General features: G+C 41.3%; 1 protein-coding gene across 1 annotated transcript in view; it reads right to left on the minus strand.

Moving 5' to 3' along the window:
• Positions 1-17,303, minus strand: part of APBA1 (amyloid beta precursor protein binding family A member 1) — a 188,639-nt gene that overhangs the window by 24,847 nt on the left and 146,489 nt on the right. Inside the window, exons 4-6 of the mRNA XM_015594562.2 lie at positions 13,547-13,642; positions 9,481-9,520; positions 6,005-6,150 (exon numbers count right to left, since the gene is read on the minus strand). Of these exons, the coding sequence (XP_015450048.1) occupies positions 6,005-6,150; positions 9,481-9,520; positions 13,547-13,642 (282 nt within the window). The remainder of the gene's footprint in view (positions 1-6,004; positions 6,151-9,480; positions 9,521-13,546; positions 13,643-17,303) is intronic.

Below are 17,303 nucleotides of genomic sequence, written 5' to 3' on the forward strand. Positions count from 1 at the left end.
GAAGTGGGAATGAGGGTGGAATGAAGCACAGAGACGTAGTAGGAGAGGAAGACAAGCGAGCTAGCTGCACTGCTCCAAGTTTGCACCTCCAGGTGCAGTTCAAGCATGATTCCCACAGTGTGTGTGTGTGGCGGGGGGTGTCTTTACCTAGGGTACATTTTTTAAAAAATAATTGTAGTTACTTTTATTGAGTACTTTCAACATACCAGAAACTATTTTAAATGCTTTATGTGCATGATATGACAAGTATTATTATTCCCATTTTACAGATATAATCATGATATTTTTGAATTCTTCCTTAAGACATGGTCTGACTTTAGGTCATCTAAAATTGGGGTTTATTTGAAATTCAAATACCTAAGTTTTAGAAAACAGAGTGCAAGCTCATGAAATAATTTTTTTCCTGTGGTTAATACAGAGGATAATTTATTTTCTCACTGCATTAGAAGTTTTGGATATGTAAACAGCCTATTATCCAACTTGTTTTAAAAGTACATAACAACTGCCTTGGGCAATCAATAAATAAGGCTGCTTTTAACGTTATCAACTGTATACTTTTTTCCTTTTTAACTTTTTAAAAAAGATTTTTATTAAAATATAGCTAACATACAATATTATATTAAATTTCAGGTGTACTCTATCTAGGGTATTTTAAATACTGATAGCATGAAGGGCAAAGCTCTTTCCAGAAGTTTCTCCCAAAACGTGTTCCAGAGAATCCTAGTAACAAGACTTTACATAACAGGCATCACACAGTGATAATGTATTCTCTGTTCAAATAACTATGGGAGGCTTCTGGTTAAACAAAGTGAATTAAATCTCCTTAGTACAGGACTTCGAAGAGTCTTTAATAGGAAAACATATGTGGCAAATATCCAAAAAAGAGATGTATTTTGCAGGGTGTCTTCATTTATTTGCCAATGAAACCCTATCAGTGAGAAGCGCTCGGCTTGACTGGAAAGCAACAGGGCAAAGCTGGAGAACAGATGCTCCAGCACAGTGGATGGCCCACCCTTCTCTAAGGCAGTGGTTCTCAAATCGTAGTGTACATTGGAATCTCGAGAAGGGCTTAAGAAAACACAGGCTCCTGGGCCCTACTCCGAGTTTCTGACTGAGGTGCGGCCCGAGACCATGCATTTCTAACAAGTTCCCAGGTGATGCTGCTGCTGGGACCCCGGACACCCCACTTTGAGGACCACTGCTCTTGTGCTTTCTGACGTTACATGGGAGCTTCCTGGAAGGATACTATTTCTTCTTAAAGATGATGAACAACAAAGACAGAAAGGCACATGAAGGAAGGTCCAAAGATGATTTAAAAAAAGTTAAAAAATGGCAGATGTATTCTAACTTTCCTATTGCATTCAGACACATCTTATTTATTATATTTTGGTAGATGAAAAGCCTTTTAATTTCAGATTCCTCGGCCTGCCTTGTATTACTGTTACCTTAACACTCTTCTTAACTCCCTTAATAGACTGCATGTTTCTCAAGGTCAAGGACTGGGTCTTGGTTAATTTTTATCTCCTAAGAAGCCTATCATGGGGATGTGCACAGGAACGGTTTGCTTTTTGAGCCAAATTCCTTTGTTTTCTTCTCACATCTAGTAGAGAACACCTGGCTAAACTACAACTTCAAATTCTCTCCCCATTTGGCAAATGCATCTGTAAATTCTTTGCTAGATTAAGAAAACTGTAATCCTTATGGCTCTAAGTGTAAATCCAATATCGAAATTCAATTCTAGTATACAGTTGGTGCTATGTGAGTGACAGACACTACAATCAGTGAATAGAACAGAAATTAAAGACTGCTTTGAAATGGAAACCTAAGCTTCGGGTTTAGAGTTTGCTCAGAGACAAAGCACCGCAAACATCAAGGTTGGCTTCACCGTGAGGTAGGTCTCACGGCATCCATCCATCGCATCCACCAGGTCAGAGGATGCAGGTGGAGGAAAGAGAGGGGCAAGATGGGATCCCAGCAGGGAGTGGAGGAGGAAGGAACCTGAAACAAAAGGGGGAAATTCCTCTGCCTTTGTTTAGGTGAGAACACTGAGGCAGAAATTACTTATCAGTTTGTGGTGAGGATACTGCCAAACGGATTTCCAAATAAAAATCCACAGAGCTTTTCTTCCTTCCTTCCTGAGTGGACACTATAAATTCTGTGGCCTCATTCTGCTCTGCATTTCTCTGGAGGTGGTCTGGAAAACGCATTCCTGAAAGGTCAGCCTCTCTTTAGGAAAAAGCATGGCACTGCCACCCTTACAGAAAGATGTCTCTGAGGTACATGCAGGCACCACAGTGCATGCCTCCCTTGAGACCATCCCATACGGATCTGGAGAAATGCTCTCATCTCCCGGTTCCCTCCGCAGGAGATGAAGTCTCTGTGCCGGCTATCGATAGTACCTTTCTGGGAGGTGTGGAAATAAGCCATGGGTCTGAATATAGCCGGCTCCACTTACAATTTGAAAGGTATCAGGCTGGCTGTAAAGGGAAGCAATCTTACGGGCATTTAAATGGATGTAAAAGGAACACAAGGCAGAAAATATTTAATGACAGAGAATGGTTCCTTCAGATGCATAAAAGCACACTATAAAATGATACTTATACATGAAATGTAACCGTTTAATCCTAACACTCAATAATGAATTCCTCACACTAATTTGCAGTAAAAATAAATATATAGCTTCCAGATGTCTACAACGCTCTAGGCAGGTCTAAAATGGATTCCTGCTTGTTTTGATCAATGAAGCCATCTAATTTTTTGTTTACATGAACAGTGGAACTTGTGGATACCAATCCTTTGAAGTTTCAAAGTAAATTTTCTGGTTTCTTATTAGGGATCTGAACTTTGAAGAAGGAAAAACACTCTCAGATATCACTGTGGAAATCAGAAGATACACAGGCATACCTCAGAGATATTGTGGGTTCAGCTCCAGACCGTTGCATAAAGTGAGTGCTGAAATAAAGTGGGCTGTGGTGGGGGGTCTGGCCTTCAATTTACAAAACAGGCAACGTCTATGAAGCACAATGAAGCGAAGTACAGTAAAACAAGGTCTGCCCGTAGTTCACAGGACACTGGCACTGGGGGGCTTGGGACCGGATGCTGTAGTCTACCGTAGGCACTACTTTATGTCCAGGAGCTGCACCTGTGCCTGCTCTCCCCTCCAGGTCATTGAGTACCACATACATACCACAGTGGAAAGACAGGAGAAACTCTATCTGTAGGAGTCAAGGGCTACCAGTCGGACTACCAGGTGCTCGGAATGAAACCTGAACCTTAACATGTTTGAAACCTGATGGACAGAGCCCAGGGAAAATGAACCCCAAAGCAACATGCAGTTTTCGGTCTCAGGGGTCTGCAGTACTCTTTAGGGGGCAAATCGTTGCTTTGTTCCGGGGATTCACCTAAATGAGACCTGGGAGTGTTTCTTAATAGGGGACATTGTGGGCGGGGCGGGGGGCAGGAGTACTCTGGCATCTTAGAGGAGATAAATCATCATGTGGCCCCATCCTGGACACTACATGTTGTCCAGCATCTCTGGCCCTGGCCCACTAACACCAGTAAAAATGCCCCCAGACGCTGCGGCAACTAAAAATACCCGCCATCCATTCTAAACATCCCTTTTGGAGGCGGTCTCCAGTGAGTGAGGTGCTTCCTTCAACCCTGGGGGTGCTAACGGCACCACTAACCTGGAGAACTAAGTGCTGTGTTGAGAGTTTAGCTGAGCTACTCCATGGTCTTGCTGCCTCAGTAATGGCCAAGCAGCCGGCATGTGCCTTAGACTGACATAAGTCCCCTCACATAAGTCAGTTCCCTAGATAACAGCCCACAGAATCACAAATGTAAGCTCCTGCTATGACTCCAACAGCCCTGTGATCAATAGTCTCCCCCACCTCCCGGGGCCTTCCTCTTCTGTGCCCTGATGCTTTTTGGTTTGACTTGATCCATCTGGCCTTAACATTCCACCCATGGACCCCAATAAGGGCATGTGGCCAGGTCCTGCCTCTCTTTGCTTGCACTCTGCCTTGACTTCCCCATGTGGTCCCTTCAGGACTTTCTCCAGGACCTGTGAGTAATAACTTCTCTATATCTTAATTTCTCTTCTGTTCTTTTGCTCACCATCTGGCACCCCAGGGCTCTACTGAACAAATGTTCATTTAACAAAATCATAGCATGCTGTGTTTAGTAACTATGGGACATGAGGAGTCAGAACCTAAAGACCTTGTTCTTAACAGTCATTGTTCTGGATGAAATAAGATGGGATGGTGCCTGAGAAGCAGCTTGTATTCTCAGAGAGGTTTGTATGTTCTTGTTTTGAACACTGTGCCTGGGAGATCCTAAGTTAAGAGGATGACAGTGGGAAGATCTGGCAGTGGTAACATCAGTAACATCACCACTTTATGATAAGAGATGATGGTGAAAAGGAATTAGGCCAAGCTTGGGTGGGCAGCTCAACAGGAACCTGATGTTCTACCAGCATTACTGAATCTGAAAGACTTAGAAGGTATGAAGGTCACGCTGTAATGTTTTCATGGAACTGTCCTGTGGGGAACCACAGGATAGGGCGCATTTCTGTGGGTAGGGGTTGGGACTTGCCTTGAAGGAAGTGGACCTTCCTACTGTCAATCATCACAGGAGAGGCTAATTTTGGGAGAAGACAGGAGCACCAGAGAAGTGGACCAGAAGCACCACCTGTGCTCTGCAGGACTGCTGTGAATTGCTTCCCCTCTTCCTTTCAAGCTGTCAGGTGCTGTTCTCACCTGTCGAGGCCTCCTCCGCACTCCTGAAACACTTAGTATAGGACACCCTTCTCTCCTCTTCGGTATATGTTCTCTGGATTAATTCATTTCTCATTTGTGCTGCTGAGTTTGAGAGTAAGGATCTCATTTTATAAATCACCATTTTCCCTCACTCCTGAGTAGCTAAGCGCTCACGAAATACTTTTTCCTTGATTGAGAGATTAAAGACTCTCAGTTACCACCTTCTACCTGCGCTTCTTTCTCACTCCACATTGCCACACAAACACAAGGATGAAACTTGGGAATGTGTGAGTGAGGAGATACAAAAAAGGGAGTGGTTTATTGACGACGGAATTGATTTTGACCAGCTGACACTGGATAAAACCAGTTCTGGAGAGTCCTAACCTATCCCAACTTGCCTGAAATACCTGCTTCTGGGTTTCAAAGATGTGGCTGCCCAATGCTTTTGGTGCTGGTGGCACTTAATGACACTTGAGTGACATGATGGTACTTTATGTGTCCCTGTAGTCCTGGGTTTGTCTATAATTCTAGGCGGTGCTGGGCTCATGGAGAGTCTAGAGCTCTGCATTTCCATGGGATCAAACTAGTTCTGGCTGGTTCAAGCTAGTTCAAGGATGATTTAAATGAGATGAAAGTGGTTGTTTCTAGCTCGCTCTTTTTAAATCTTGATGAAACGCATTCAAACAGGTTGACGGGCTCAAACTAATTTAAAATGGGTTAGCCTTGCTCAGGCTTGTTCAGACTAGCTAGGTTAGATCTGATCAAATGGTTTGTTTTACTTGAAGCAAGCCAATTCAATTTAGCTCAAACAGGATCAACCTATCTGAAAGCAATGGGACTTAGTTTGAATCACACTGTAACGCGAAATGTTTAAGTTACGGATCTCTAGCTGTCAGTGTAAATACAGTGACACACCTCTCACACCAGAGATATAATACTCAAAATGCTATTCTTTATCGTATTAACTTTTCAAAGTTTGTGATCACTTTTTCTCAAACTTTTTCTCAAAATTGGCCATTAAGGACAACCATAATATCTAGTATTTCTACATAAGAACTCCAGTGCACTTAGGAAATCTTTTTGCCACTTAAAACTGTTAGCATGTACGCATACAAGCGCTGCCTGCCATGTCATCCCAATCAACTCTTCTCTAAACTCCAGATACATGAGGTGTGGGGCAGCTGCTATGGATAGCTCAGGTGCCCACCTCTGCCCACCACCCCCGCGGAGCACGTACCCCTTCTCACCTTGATCCTGCTCACTGCTTCCTGGGCCTGCATCATGCGCACATTTTTGGAGGGAGTTTTGTCTGAGAGCAGCTGGGTGGAGCCAAGGTAATTGGCAGCAAAAATGATTCCATCGATTAAGTCTTCGGGGTCACAAGGTCCAGGAACTATAACACAGAGCCACGGTGGTGGTAAGTGAAGCCACTCTGGGGGAGAGGGACCCTGCCAAATACCCAGCATAACGACCCCCACCCCACACTGCTCACCACTGGCACAGGGGTCCCAGTTCCCAAGACTCTTGAGCATCTGTGTCAACCTGCCAGTCTAAGGCACAGAAAGGTGCCTTCGCTCACCCTCAACTTCAAATAGAAGAAACAATTTGTTCTTAGAGTAACTTATTTCACCCATGCCTTTTACTGTGAGAAATGAAGTGAGTATTTATGTAAATACAAAACATAAAGCTCAGTGATGAAGGATGTTGTTTCTCCTGTTAGACTGAATTCTTTGGGGACAAGGACTATGTCATAGTCATCTCTGGCTCTCTTGTGTCCTGTAACCTTGTAAGCATCTGTAACCCAGTGGTATCAAATAAACGTTTGTCTGACAAATGGTTAGCTAAGTGGTTCCCTGACTTGCCACGCATTCATATCTCCTCCTCCTCTCCCTTTTATCCATGATGGGGGAAACAAATTTTATAAATCAGAAAAATGGGATATTTGTTTCAGTTTGTCTGGATTCCTATGATAGCCTCTGACTCTGATTCTGGGAGGCAGATAATATTATCCCCAAACTTTGGTCTCATCCCGCCAACTTTGCTGACTCACAGACCATAATGTTCCAGGGCCTGCATCCGCATACAGATCAATTCCAAGGAAAACTGGAATTTGTTTCATCGTTTAGCTTTTTAAATCAAACCTTAGTTTTAAGTACTTAAAATAGAGGTAAGCCAATTCTAATCATAATCACCTGTAAACAAGACTTGAAATTAAAACATGTCTGGGACTAATATATAACTTTACACCAGATGCACTAAGAAAGGCTTGTAATTACGCAATGAAAACATGTATTTTCTTTGGCTTGAATGCCATATCTGGGGAGACTAAAATATACATTTTAACCCACAGTTAAAACATCAGGGTCTTAAATTAGGTACCTTGAAATGGAAACAATTTGCTTTTTTTTCTTGGAGAGCTAATCTGAAATGGTTTTAATTTTCATCCTTAAACATGAAGCTCATCTTGAGCTTAAATAGCCACTTCCCATGATAAGCTACTTATCAGGGTACAGACTTAAAATAATCTATCCATTTTTTCTAAAACTAAGGTGGTGGCTGAAACAAAGAAATTAACTTTGTTTTAAGTAAAGGCCTTCACAAAACATCTGTGTAGTAACGAAATAAGGAAATCTGTTGTCTTATTCTAGATCATTCTAGGGAAAACTTCTGGACAAACAATGAGTGGTACCTGCCTCCACTACCAGTAATTTACATTCATCTCAACAGCCACATGTTTCTGGAAACTTTTCATAGATATGAGAAGGATTCAGGTTATTTACAATATATGGTTTACTTGTATAGAAGGGCAACACTAATTTAACCAAAATAAAATATGGACAAATTTGGACTCACACTATGCTTTCCAAAAAATAAAACATTACCATTCTTCTATTATGAACTCCTATGATGGATGTATAGTGTTAATCATTTTTGCCAACCAGGTCTTGAGAAAAAAGACTGCACCTGGGATAGTAAGTTTTAAAAATGTTTCATTTATTTTGTGAAAATAATAAATGTACAAAGAAATAAAAATTAATTACCTCTCTACAAAGACTTCCAATCTCATATATTCATCTGTGATTTAGCTCTGCTCACTGAAAGGGTCCCTCTTTGACTATAACGAGTGTGGATATGTAGATATGTTTCAGAGCAATCCAAATAATATTTAAACAACTGCGTAAGTGTCAAACCAAGAGGCAGAAATACTGGACCCAAATAACACACATTTGAGACATAATCTTATGTCCTTTATCCTCCAGGGAAACTGATGATAATCAAATGTCACTGTCACTGTATCACACCCAGGAAAAAAGCACCCTAATGTCACAGTTCATTTTAGGATCAGATGTTAGTGTATTATTAAAAAGTTTAAAAAATTAAAGTTATAATGGTCCTAAGTCAAAGAATTGCAGGTTTCGTTTTGTCCTTTGGGATGTGTTCTTCCTTTCAGTGAAGCCCCTGTGTAGCTCTACAGGTGAACAAGGACACACATTATATTCTCACCCTCATGTTTAATGCCAAGCCCAGAGGACTGGACGAGAAGTTTCCAAATTCCCAAAAAACGCCCTGAGATGCTCTCATGGAATTTTGGAGCTTTGCAAAAGTGATGAAAATAATTTACAGGTTACTCAAGAAAGAAACTGGAGTAACTGAAACAAACCTTTGAGCTTGTCCTGGGCTTCAGGCCCAAAGATTCAAGGAGGTTGATGAATCCTGATAACTCATTCTCAGGCAGTGGAACACACTGACCGTTTACTCACAGGATCCAAAGGCCAGACATGGCCTTGGGGTGATGCCTGGGCCCATTAAAATCCTCCTTCAAGGAAATGACAATCCACCCTACCTGAGAAAGCATCAGACAACCTCCTGGTAGAGGATCAATGTCACCACCAGCTAGGGTACGCCTTTATGTGAATGAGAAAGAGGCATTCCATTTGTATGGCCTGACCTTAACCTGGGGTGCCTAGTTTGGACTGAGTTTCGGCCCCACTAGGTCCCTTGACTGGGTATCCTTGTGCAGTGAATAACCTGCACAACTGTGTGTGTGGCAGCCCTGCAGAGAACGCAGGGAGAAGTGTGGAGTCAGACTGCCAGGTCACGAGCCTGGCTCTGCTACTTGCTAACTGTGTGATCTTGGGAAAGTTGCTCACCCCTTCGATGCCTCAGTCTCTCACGCATAAGGTGGGGATAATAATAAAACCCACTTTACAAGATGATGTGAGGATTCAATTAGTTATTACATGCAAAGTACTTAGAGCAGTACCTTGAAGATGAATGTTACTATTACTAGCTCATCCAAGCAAGAGAGCCAGGAATTACTGGGAAGGTCTTTTTTTTTTTTTTTCTCTTTTAAATGAAGACGACCAAAATTTCTCCCTTAAAGCTCATTCCCACTTAAACGGTCCTTGATGGACGTAAGCGGTGTACTGGACTACAGGCAAGGAGACTTGGGTTTCAGATCCAATATGACCATTACGAAGCAGGGCAAAGCCCCCACCCTAGCCTCAGGTTCTCATGGACAGAAGCAGCAAAGGCAGGGAAGATCTTTGAGAGGTTCACGGCTATTGTTGGTTTAGTCTAAGATTCTAAGACTGTTAAGACTGAATTAAGTGGCTCTGTGGCCTTTCCCCACTATCGCCTTCCAGCCCAGTGCTTCAAATACCCCAGAAGCTAAAAGATTTATGAATGACTCAGTGCTCAATATTTTCTTTTCAGCTCTTACCTTCGACGTAGGTTGGGAATGAAGCCAAGCTTTTTCTTGACTGTAATTAAGACAAAGAGGTTTCAAAAAGGGCAAAGCATGATGAAAAATGCATTAACACAACCATCCATGAAACACGAAAAATAAATACATCTCCAATGGCGGATATTAACCAGTTAGCAACCATATTTGGTTACAGAAAGTACAGAGTAAATAAACATTTCCATTTCTTATTAAAGAGTACCTAAAGCCCAGAACCATCCATTTGTATGTTAGATAACCTAAAAATCCTATGTTCCACACCAGAGAGATGTCAGTCGGCTTAAAAAATACCTCACAGACCAAAATTCATAATCCACAATAGCAATACAAAGGACTCGATCTGTATTCTTAAGAAACTGGGTTTCTAAGTGAAAAAATGCTGTTTAATGAAAGTGCTAACAATATGATTATACGTTGAAATTAAGAATTCTCTTAGAGAATTTTATTTCACTTTAGGTCTTTGCTTCCGATGATCTTTCACTGTGCTAAAAATGTTTACTAGAGTTTTTATCTCTTCCTTTCATCTATTACTGATTTATTTTAGTTTAAAAATTCCATTATATATGTAATTCTCATGTTACTTCAAAATAAAAACACGACAAACAAAGGAGTAAATTAAAAGTCCTGGAATTTCTTATATTAAGTAACACCTTGGAGCAAAGGTTAGTATTCCAACAACACCACTGGAAATAGAAGTGATCAACTAGAAACCTTCTAGAATCTGACCGGATGGCAGTTTAAATGCTAGCTTTCGGAGCAATACTTACCATTTAGTTCCTTTTACAAATTATCCTAGAGATAACTCTGAGTGGCATAAGGCTAAGAAATTCATTCCTCCTTCAACCAGTAATGAAGTTATAGCTGATCTGTCCAGGGCAGGGTGATGTGAGCATTGCAGGAGAGTAGAGAGCTAATGTCAAAGACGAGAGTCCGTAAAATGGGCAAAAAGTAGGGTGTGCATGGCCACCCTCCCTTCTCAGGAAGCCTAAGACTGTCATTGCTAAGAAGTGACCAGGCGTTAGGTGAGCATTTAAATTATTCTTAGAAAAAGAGTACCTGGTACAACATAGTTGTTCAGCGGCTTGACTAGAATTGAGGGTATACTTTGGGAAGCCTGGTGGGCTGGAAGGGTGAAGGGCCCTGCCTGAGGGCTGGGATGTCATGAGGAACAATTCCATATCACAGAACTTTATACAGTGTGATTCCTTTGGAAGATGGGAATACAAAGGGGTGATTAATTAGTTAATACCTGTACCGCACTAGAAAAAACAGCAGTGTTAACTGTTATGTGAAAAACTGGAGGCATCCAAAGACACCTAATTTTAGCAATCTCACTCAACTCAGGCCAATGACAGGAACTCAGTGATCACATTGTACACTGTGCAGGGCAGCCTGTCAGCAAACGTGTTGCCGAGATGCCCACTGGGATGAAACAGCTGCTCACACCACAGAGGGTGGGGTTCTAGCTTCAGAAGGGATCGTTTTAAAGAAACTAAAGATACAAGCCCACCAGGAATAAAAGGTTATTGGCTGCTGATGCATTCATGGAAAAATGCACACCAAGTGAAAGCCAAGGTATGTGGATTGGAGGAACGAGAACTCCAATGTCAATGGTGCTTCACATTAATTTTACTTTCTATTTATCCAAGTGAGAAGACAGGCCCAGTTGAGGGCCAAAAGCCAAGTCTAATTCTGGTTGGTTTAAAGAAAAACAACCCATAACTTCAGGGTATGCAGATAGAAGCTAGCTTCTTCATAAGAGCCAAAGATTTTTAAATTATTACCCAAACATCTCCCTGTCCTTGTCCTCAGCGGTCTGGGGTAATAAGGGTTTACTTTGTTTCACCGAAATGGTTAAGCTTCCAAGTACATGCATGAAGCCACTTCAGATTTCTTGGGCTATCAGGATACTTTTCTGAATGCCAATCTCAAGGACAGTGTCCAGATTTTAGCAGAAGCTACAGAAGAATTACTTCAGTCTAAAGCTCTAAAAACTGCCGTTTTATTTAGAGCCACAATGGAGGGCATTTGCTACATTTACTTATTCTCTATTCATAAGCTTATGACTAGCTTTCATTAGTCTCTGGGGTAATAAAAAAATTTTTTTGAAAACAGTTTAGTGAAATGAAAGAATCTCTAATTATTGCACACAAAGAGGATTTTTCATCATTATTTCTAAGAATATGCAGAAACATGTGCCAAGTCGTATAGGAACCGAGAAAACTAACAAATTTGCCTTGCTTATTATATCTGATGAATAATCCAATGTTGAATATTCAGATGTCTGATTAGCCCTTTGTTTTCTCACATGTGGACAGAGATGAACACTGGCTGATCTTACCACTCAAAAATTAATAAAGTCACATTCAAGAAGATAAAGGCCACAACCTTTGGGGTTTTCTAGGAAGTCACATTAATTGTGTGCAAAGCCTGGAGGCCTGACAACTGGAATAATGACATACGAGCTACCTTGTCTATGCAGTGTATGACCTGCAAAAAGTTTTCACCCCAAGGACAACAGATCCTGGTGTTAAGAGCCTGGGCCCACATACGCTCTGGATTCAAATCCTAGCCCACCAGCTGTGAGCCCTGGGACACCACGTAAGTTATTCAACCTCTCGGCTTCCTCAACTAATACACGAGGATAATAATTCCTACCTCGCAAAATTATTTTAAGGAGTGAATGAGACTCTGTGATTTGCTTGGCCTAGTGCCTGAACACTGTAAATGCTCAAGGAATGGCAACTCTCATTACTGCTATTATCCTTGTGCTGTCACTCTTTTCTTCTTGCAATCGGTCTCACCTCTCCGTGTGCTATGAATAAAGTATAAGGCAAAGCCGTGGGATGTAGGGGCAGCAGAAATTGTGATCCCATTAGTCTTGTTCCTATGGCCTAGGGTCTGCGGATCAAGACCAGTGGAGGGCAAAATATACATCAAATCTAAATTCTAATGTTGTTTCAGGGACAATCTCCTTATGTTTGTTTGCTTTAATACGAATAGAATGATAAAAAATATTTCTCCCCTGCATGAATATTTAGTGGCAAATGTATGTGTAGTCACTGATACTTTAAAGGTACATTTTAACTAACGCTCCCTTTAGGAGTGATCTTCCTTTAGAAGAGATTGCCTTCTTCTATTTCATTTAACACAAAATTATTAGCAAGAGGAGGGAGAATGAGACAACCGTTCATTATGTGGCTTACCTTTCTAACGCATATCCTCCGTGTTGATTAGGCAGCATCTATATTTAGAGCAAGATGGGCCCACACAGATTATGACGCAGGCCAATATTTACCTGATGCTGGTTATAAAGAGGTGGGGTGGGTAGCTGTTAGCTGAGTGTAAAAAGATGACAGTGTGAGAGAAGGCAGTGTCTCCCCTCAGGGAAAAATGTCTGCCCTTTTTAGCCCTAGAAATCTCAGAGGGAGCAAGCAGCAACTTCTTGCTTGTATTTTCTCTGCCAGAACTCAGTTTGGCTTCCCTAAGTAGGACAACAGTATGATTTGCTGTCCAAAGGGACACTTTAGGGCTGCACTGTACAGGAGCCCCTAACTGCACGTAGCTATTTAAGTTAACTGAAACTGAATAAAAGGGAAATTTCAGGTCCTCTGTCCCACAGGCCACGTAGCCGGTGACTACCATAGAGGACAGTACAGAAATAGAACATTTCCACTGCGGTGGCCAGATCTCTGGGCAGCACTGCTTTAGAGAGTGAGAAGGGGTGCTCACCAGGTGTGCTGTTGGACAGTAAGTGTGACTAGAACCACTGCAGGTAAAACAGGACAAGTGGTCACCCTGTCATCATGAAAGATATTTTACTTGGACCTGAAATAAGAGAGTACTTAGACACCTGTGACTAGTGGCTCACAAACTGATGTCACGGCTTTAATCACCAAATTCTACATTGGATAGGGGAAAATAAAATTTTTCTCCCCAGGGTACTTAGGGGCAGAAACTCTGTGGGAGGCTGGAGAAAGCATAAACTAGAATTAGAATGGAAAAAAAATGAGCTGATGGCTTATGAAACAAAACAGCATCCTACCTCTTTGTTCGTGGAGGCTTCCGAGGGGTCACTGGGATGAAGGGCTGTACTTGAAGATTCTGCACCCAGGGGTGAGGAACTGCCTGGAGATGGAGACTGGAACACAGCAAGGAGAGAAATAACACAGTGAGAAGCTGAGGGACTGGGTGAGTGCCCACCTGTGGAGAGGGACAGAGGAGAGAGGAGAAAGCCACACACAACTGAATAAACGTTTCAGCGGGGAGAAAAGGAGGCTTGACAAACCTGAGCGTTTTATGTATAATTGGAAAGGAGCTGCCAATTGTACACAAAACGCTCAGGTTTGTCAAGCCTCCTTTTAAATTCCTGCCATGTTTTCGAAGGAGCACTTAGAGCTCAGTTTCCCCATCTTAGGCCAAGTGTTTAATATATAGCAATTTGATTTAAATATAGTAAAAGTTGAACATCAAATTTAAAGCTCTAGATGAATAAAGCTAATAGTGATATGCGAATGTTTGGGCTTTAAAATTTTTTTCTTATTGAAAGATACAAAGACTTTGGGTAATAAATGTCATATAAAATTACTCAAGATTATCTGGGAACATAAAAATTACAATATATATTTTTAAAGAGGCAGCTGGGATTGAATGATGACTGGAAACCAATCGACATGTATTTTCCCAGTCAGTTCAGATTTCAAATATCTTGTCTGATTTAATCCACATGCCACCGAAAATTTAGAGAAGTTTCAGCATCCAAACAACATTACCGTGGTTGCTCTTAGAAAAGTTCAAAAATTCTTTGTTAAATGATAGATGTAACGCAATTCCACTTCTGGGTATTTATCCAAAGGAAAAAAATCCCACTAATTCTAAAAGATATATGGTCCCTCGTGTTCACTGCAGGATTACTTCCAATAGCCAAGATATAACAGTAACCTAGGTGTCCATTAATAGATGATTGGATAAAGAAGATATGGTACATATACACAATGAAATATTACTCAGCCATAAAAAAGAATGAAATATTGCCATTTGCAAAGACATGGATGTACATAGAGAGCATTATGCTAAGTAAAATAAGTCAGACAGAAAGACAAATACCATATGCTATCACTTACATGTAGACTCTAGAAAAACAAAATAATAGAATAAACAAAATAAAGCAGAAATAAACTCACAGATACAGAGCAAACTGATGATTGCCAGAGTTTATTTCTGTGAGAAATAAACTCACAGATACAGAGCAAACTGATGATTGCCAGAGTTTATTTCTGTGAGAAATAAACTCACAGATACAGAGCAAACTGATGATTGGTAGAGAGATGGGTAGAAAAAGGGAAGAAGTTCAGACGTACAAATTACCAGTCATAAAATAAGTCATGGAACTATAATGTATAGCACAGGAAAGGTAGTCAATATCATAACTACGTATGGTAACAGATGGTTACTAGACTTATTCATAAGGTATACAAATGTTGAATCATTATGTTATACACCTGAAACTAATGTAATATTGTATGTCAATCATAAGTTAAAAGTTAAGAAAATCTTTAATGAAAAAAAATAAAGCTTAGAAAAATAGCTTCGAGAGTATGGTCTTCATCAGGTGTGCTACTGTCTCAGGTGATGGCCTCTGGCTCCTTGCACAGACAGGCCCCCTACTGGAAGTATGATGCTCCAGGCCAGTATGTGACACACAGGATGCGCTCCATAAATATCTGATGAATGAATGACCAAAGCAAGCAGGCAAGCACAGGAATAGGACTAATCCAGGCTCTGAAAATCCTCCCTTGCTGATACCCAAACATTTCTGTATGCTGCTGGATTGGGAGATGAAGGGAATCTTCAGGTGAGCCATAGGGATGCTGAAGAATTCTACAGCGATGGTCCTCTATGAATAAGAACACACTGCTTCACAGTTTGATGTTTGATAGTGGACATAAAACAGAACCCACACAAAGATCTATTCTCTGAGGAAGTGTGGGGATTTGAGTGAGGAGCGGTAAATCCTGGGCAAAGGAAACAAATTAACACTAATGGTTGCTTGAATCTCATCTGATCTCATGGGACTGGCCCCCTTGGGGAAGCTGAGGTACAGAAATATCAGTAAAATAGCTCTGTGTGGAAAAGAAGAATTTTCCACAAAGCAGTGGTGCTGAGGAGGGCAAGGGGGCATGTTAATATACAAGGGGGACCTCGGTGAGTAGTATGTGAAATCATAAAAAAAATAAATCTTTTCCAAGAAGTCTGAATTACAGGAAACACAGGAGTCACCAAATGAACCGTTAAGAGGATGCGGTACAATGCAGTACTCCTCACACTGAGACGTGTGTGGTCCCAGCCCATTCCTGGGAAGCCTGGATTTGTTTCCCATGAGCCCACAGGCCTGATTCTGAGCAGGGAGGTGAGGACCCCTGAGCCTCTAAAACATTCACATGTAGAAGAAATCAGCAGCTCCGCAGTAAAGCAAGGAGGACAGGCACAGGGTAATAGCAGACATTAAGTACCCTAGGCTCCACAAGCCCTGGGTGGAAGAAAATAGCTCTCCATGCCTTTAAAAAGAAACACACATTATTTTCCGTTTAGCACCCAAGAGAGTTGATGGGTACTTGCTGAGTTAGCTTTATGTTTGGCCTACTCAAAATTAATGTAGAAAGTCTTCATGATAATTCGATGCCTTTAAAATATAATTTTCAAATCTGAAGAGCTTCCTTCGATATTTGTCTATTTTTCCCCTCTCCCCAAGTAATTTTCTCTGTCACAAAGATTTTAAGAGTCTAGTCTCTTGCGAAGGTAGTGCGGCTGTTTTTTTTAATTATTTGGTTTGAAGGTGGTACAACACCTTCATTAAAAAACCAACAATCCTCCGAAAGAGTCTCACAGTTCCTATTTAACTATTTTCTGTTGCAAATCTTCTAAAAATGGATTCTTTACAATGTTATGGACACCAGATAATCTTGGGATGATATGAGAAAACTGCAGACAGTAGTCTGGGATGTGAAAGAGGCAGGTCAGACCCCACAGTAGCTCAAATGACCAGTGCTGGACACCCATCATGGAACATTGGAAAAGAGGCACAAATGTAACTGAAAAACAAAAACAAAACAAATACAACTGCAGTGAGCACTGCCCTCACTGATGCTGTCGTGGGATCTACACCGACCTTTATCAGGGACCGCTTCCCCTCAGACAATGGATGCTCTAGCCCGCTGCATGCAAATAAGCTCATTCATGTTTCCTTCCATTTGTATATGCAGTTAATTACCTCCACCCAGAGAGTTCCCCCTCATTCTCTCCTGTGTTCAATTCGAGAGCATACATCTTGCTGAAGCTTTCTCACTCATAGTGCATTCTCTTCTCTCCTGATGGCATGTGCCAGGTTTTGTAATTATCTATTTCCTGTGTATCTCTGCCCTTCCCCAAGAACTCTCTGGCAGGGATCTTGTCTTATTCATCTTTATAATCCAAGTGCCTAGCCTTGGGTCTCATAAATAGTAGGCATTCAGTCAATGTTTAGTGAATAAATGATTTCAATGTAAGTTTCCAGCTTAACCATGTTTTCCAACTTGCACAGAAAGCAGATCAACCACTGCTGTTTTTTATGTATTTTAGTGGTCAATGGTAAAGCCCTTTCTGATGCAGCATCCCTTTGCTGTTTTGTATAAAACATCAAATCTGAATTTTTTGTTGTTGTCTTCCCTCCCCAAAATCTGAATTCTGAATTAGAGAAATGGTCTTTGTTTGCAAAGACCCTGACCTTAGGTCCAGCAAAGCTCTTCTGAAGTAGAAAGCAATCC

Source organism: Pteropus alecto, unplaced genomic scaffold (assembly GCF_000325575.1).
Source record: "Pteropus alecto unplaced genomic scaffold, ASM32557v1 scaffold95, whole genome shotgun sequence".
In the NCBI taxonomy this organism is placed as follows: domain Eukaryota; kingdom Metazoa; phylum Chordata; class Mammalia; order Chiroptera; family Pteropodidae; genus Pteropus; species Pteropus alecto.